The sequence below is a fragment of the Oratosquilla oratoria genome, chromosome 44 (genome assembly GCF_046742065.1).
Source record: "Oratosquilla oratoria isolate Oo_2021 chromosome 44, ASM4674206v1, whole genome shotgun sequence".
NCBI classification, from domain to species: Eukaryota; Metazoa; Arthropoda; class Malacostraca; order Stomatopoda; family Squillidae; genus Oratosquilla; species Oratosquilla oratoria.
The window spans coordinates 12,270,334-12,274,909 of NC_134820.1; the positions used below are offsets into that span (position 1 = coordinate 12,270,334).

The window sequence follows — 4,576 nt, forward strand, 5'->3', positions numbered from 1 at the left end:
TTTAAAAATAAATTTTATTTTCAAAACATGTACCATATGTCTTGTGTTGAAATATAGAACTGAAAATAAATTCTACAACCTTATTGATTCGGCGAATGTAAACACATTCTTATTAAAAAATACCATTACTGGAATGGCACCTTCTATGCAAAGTCTGCCTGCGCCTGGATAAGGTATACACAAGTCATGGGTGGTTTATCAGATAACAGGTATGACCGAAAGCCAAGCAGGCACAGCCGTCAGTGACTTCTCTGGCCTTGGCAAAGTGGCTAAGCTGCTATTATGCTATATGGAGTCCGTTTGGTCAGCTATCTTCTGTCTACAGTGTGTATCTTCTGTTAATTATCTTAGAAAATATATATTCACTGATGATTACCCATGAATAGTTTTTAATTCATCAAACAATTAAATAATGTTCGAAGCGAACTGACCGAACCATGTAACGATTTGACCAAATTTTGAGGCGAACTGGCTGGGGGTAAATTGGTCATGATGCAAATTGACCGGTTATCTATAGGCCTACCATTTAACTGTTGTGTTGGTCAGTGTTATCAGCCCATAGTTTAGTAGTGTGTCCTTAATTCCACCTTTGTGAATTTGTACCACATTAGCCCTTTTTGCAATCAAGCGGCACCAATGCCTTCTTGTTACAAGCCTTCCGCTAGGTCTAGAAGAGAGACCAAGGCCAATGGATTCATTGATAATATTATACAAATTACTGAAATGCACAAATCTAGAAAAAAAATGTTACGATATGTAGCAAATACATTCTCAGTAATACATATTCTGCAATTCTTTGTTACTAAGAAAACACCTCTCAATATACAAATTGGTGTTTACTTAAAATCCCGTCGCTATATCATTATTCTACAGGGTATTTCTCCAGGAATCTGCTTTCCCACTTGCTTCCCATTCCTTTCAGTTGAACTTAATGCAATTAAAACATACAATAAGGACTAAATTGCTACTTTTATTCAACATTTTTCCATAGAAGAATTGTGTCCAACAACATTTCTTGATATTCAGTTTCATTCTAAGCTCTTGTCATTGGGGGATGAGGTCATAGGCCACCATGAAATTTCTTCTGTTCTGCCCTTTTCTTCTAATTTTCAGGTGGATTACTTCTACCTTGCCTCCACTCACATATACTTCCTCCACCTTTATATCACCTTTCACAACAATCATAACCCCTCCACCCATTTTGTCTTCTATTATCTTATCTCCAGGAGGTGCATATATTGTTCCCTAACTGCAGATAAACAGTGACTTTTAAGGATTTTTGTCTCCACTAAACACAAAATATGAGGCTTGTTTATCCTCAAGTATTCATTTATCTCCAACCTGGCCGATAGTAAACCGTACACACTAGCACGGGCTACTATATGTTTGTAGTGTTTCCTGCGCCCTCCTGATTTTTTAAAACTATTTCTTCTCTGATTATAACTCTTATAGGACTATTTTCTTCTTCCGTCATCTTTTTTCCTTTGACTCCTCTTAGAACTTCCGTGTCTTTGCACGTCCCTCTGCATTTACATGTTTCATACTCCATGTATTTTTTTCAACTCTTCATCTCGCGTTAACTTTCAAGACTTGCCGATTATTCGTTTGCTATGGCTTGCGACTTGATTTTCATTTTCATTGGACGCACACCATGCCTTCTGTGTGTATGTATTTACCTAGTTGTATTATACGGGAAGGGAGCTATGATCACAGTGACCCGTCTTTGTATCTTTCAGCATCTAGTTTGTTCTTAAATTCTTGTATGGTTTTTGGACATACTATTTTTTTCGTTCAATTTGTTCCAGACATCCGCCACTCTATGTGAGAAACTATTTTTTTTCAGATCTCTTCTATAATTATCTATTTCAATTTATTTTCATGTCCTCTTGTTTGTATGTGTGTGTGTGTGTGTTTACTTTATTGTAGTATACAGGAAAGGAGCAACGCTCGTTGGCCCCGCCTCCTACTCTCCAGTTTTACCATGCCTAGCGTCAAATTCATGTACAGTTCCAACTTAATTGATCTCTTTGGTTTCCAATTCTATTTAGATTTTAATTCGTGTATTGTTCCAGCTTGGGTTATGTCACCCTCTAAGCTATTCCAACTATTTATCCATCCATATGGAAAACTATTTCGTCACATCCTTTAGACATGTGTTCTTCCTTAGTTTGTTCCCATGACCTCTTAAATCCTTCCCATTCTTAATCAAAAGATCTCTTCTGTCAATACAATCTATCCATTTAGTGACCTCAATACTAATTATATCACCTCCTTCTCTTTGATCTTTCAAAGTTGGCAGACCAAGTGCTTTTAGTCTTTCCTCATATGGCTTATCTGCCAGGCTGGGAACCAGTTTGAGATTGGTAGCTGACCTTTGTATTCTCTCATCTTACTTATGTCCTTCACTCTGTGTGAAGACCACACTAATGATGCATATTCCAGTCTTCGACAGATCAGGGTTTCGATGAGCTTTCCCATCATCTCTTCATCCATGTAGTGAAAAGCCACTATAATTTTCTGCCACAGTCCGTCACGTGAGACGGCTGTCCTTCTACTGGTACCATGTAACAGAGTACTACCCGCCGCATGGTCGGATTGTCGGCGACTAAACCGGGTATCCCTGCTGGTGACCCGCCAGTGAGGAGGGTGTGTTGGACACTCAGATGAAATAACACACACACACACACACACACACACACACACACACACACACACACACACACACACACACACACATATATATATATATATATATATATATATATATATATATATATATATATATATATATATATATATATCACAAGGGCAGAAGAACTCTGAGTCAAAAGCCATCCAACCCCGTTATGGGTCACAACCCTACGTGTTTGCCGAGCGTGGCATCCCTGCAGAGCCTGAAGACAGGAGTCTTGGGGGCTGAGCGATACCCCAGTGCCGTGGTTGCACTGATGTGCCACACTGGGACTAGCAACACACCTCTTTGGTCCTCTATTCAGGCCAGGACGGGTGACCCCTCTTGGATCGCAGAGGGAAATCGGATGGGCTGACTGACTTGCATATGTGTGTCAGGCACGCCCAGAGTCAAGCAGCTACCACCTAGGCCGACCCCGCACGGTCCATGGCTGTCATCCCCGTCAAAATCACCAAACCCGCTGTGCGGGGTGCCGGGGTGTTGAAAATGAGGCACTAACACGTCAAGCCAGGCCCGGGGTGAACCTCCTATGGGTTCTCCGCGTGGACGCCTGGAACATTCTTCCTCTCAGGACGACCGACTACCCTTTTCATCGGAGGAGCTCAGGAAGCTTAGACTAGATATAGTGGCTCTCTCAAAGGTGAGAAGACTAGGCAACGGCGAGATCAATAGTGAGGGTTAAACCTACTTTTGATCGGGCCAAACCGTTGGGACCCACCTTGCGGTAGTAGCTGCAGGGATATCTAATCGACTACAGCACATCGTTGTTAAGGTTACTCCTGTTGATAAGCGTATGGTGCTGGTGAGGCTGAAGCAAGCCTTGGATTTCATTTCTCCCACTGCAATGTATGCTCTTATTGAGGTATATAACCTTGAAGAGAAAGAAATATTTTATGCCAAGCTTGAATTTGCAGTTGACCTGCCCGCCACGAGACACGCTTATTATTTTGGACGACTTTAATGTGGTTGCTGACCCCGACAGAGCTGGCTATGAAGTATGTATTGGTCCCCATGGTTCTGGAATCAGGAACATAAACATTTCTCTCCTTCTGAACTTTGCAAAGTCCAGAAGGCTGAGGATTGCTAGTTCCTGGCTCCAGAGACGAGAGCCACACCGATGGGCATGGTATAGTAATGCCGGAGGAGTGGCTCAGGAGATCGATCACATATTTGTTAGCACTCATTGGAAGATCCTACAAAAATGCAGGGTTTATCGAAGTGCTGAATTATTTGGGATTGATCATAGACTTGTGGTCGCAACACTCAGACTGCGTATCAAATCCAGGAGAATACCGAGATGTAATCTACCTGAGTTTCATCTAGAGAAACTCCGGGATGATGTGTGTGCCCAGGAATATGCGGTACCAATCTCTAATTGGTTTGAAGTACATGACTCTCTTGAGGAGCCTGAAGAACTGGGGGACATTTTTAAACATGGAACTCTGAATGCGGCCGAGCACTGCGTTGAAGAGCGCCCAAGGCCTAGGAGTGGTGTGGCGTCGTGGGAGACACTGAAGAGTATAAAGTTAGGCCGTGCTGTCACAATGGCTGGGGACCTGGATGAACACAGGACGCAAGAATGGCAAACTAGAGCTCTCATGAGAATAGATAAGGAGAGGTATATCAGGGGAATCGTTGAGAATGCCGAGGGTCATTTTAATGCAAATGGCCACAGACCTGCTTACCGAGTCCTAGAGAAATTCTGCTCCAAATCTGTGCCCCAGAGGAGCACAATCCGAACAGCTGACGTCGAACTAGTGTCAGGTGTGGAAAATTGTAGCCCCTTTGCCAAATACTTTAAGCAGTTACTCATGGGTGACCCTCCAAATGGACAATTTTCCCTTGATGGTGCTCAGGTGGCAGTTCCTGATCCACCGATAGACA

General features: G+C 42.5%; 1 protein-coding gene across 1 annotated transcript in view; it reads left to right on the forward strand.

Moving 5' to 3' along the window:
• Positions 1-3,221: 3,221 nt before the first annotated feature.
• LOC143022278 (uncharacterized) overlaps positions 3,222-4,576 on the forward strand; it is a 2,157-nt gene continuing 802 nt past the window's right edge. The window contains exons 1-2 of the mRNA XM_076180421.1: positions 3,222-3,332; positions 3,607-4,576. The exon at positions 3,607-4,576 is cut by the window's right edge and continues 35 nt beyond it. Of these exons, the coding sequence (XP_076036536.1) occupies positions 3,222-3,332; positions 3,607-4,576 (1,081 nt within the window). The remainder of the gene's footprint in view (positions 3,333-3,606) is intronic.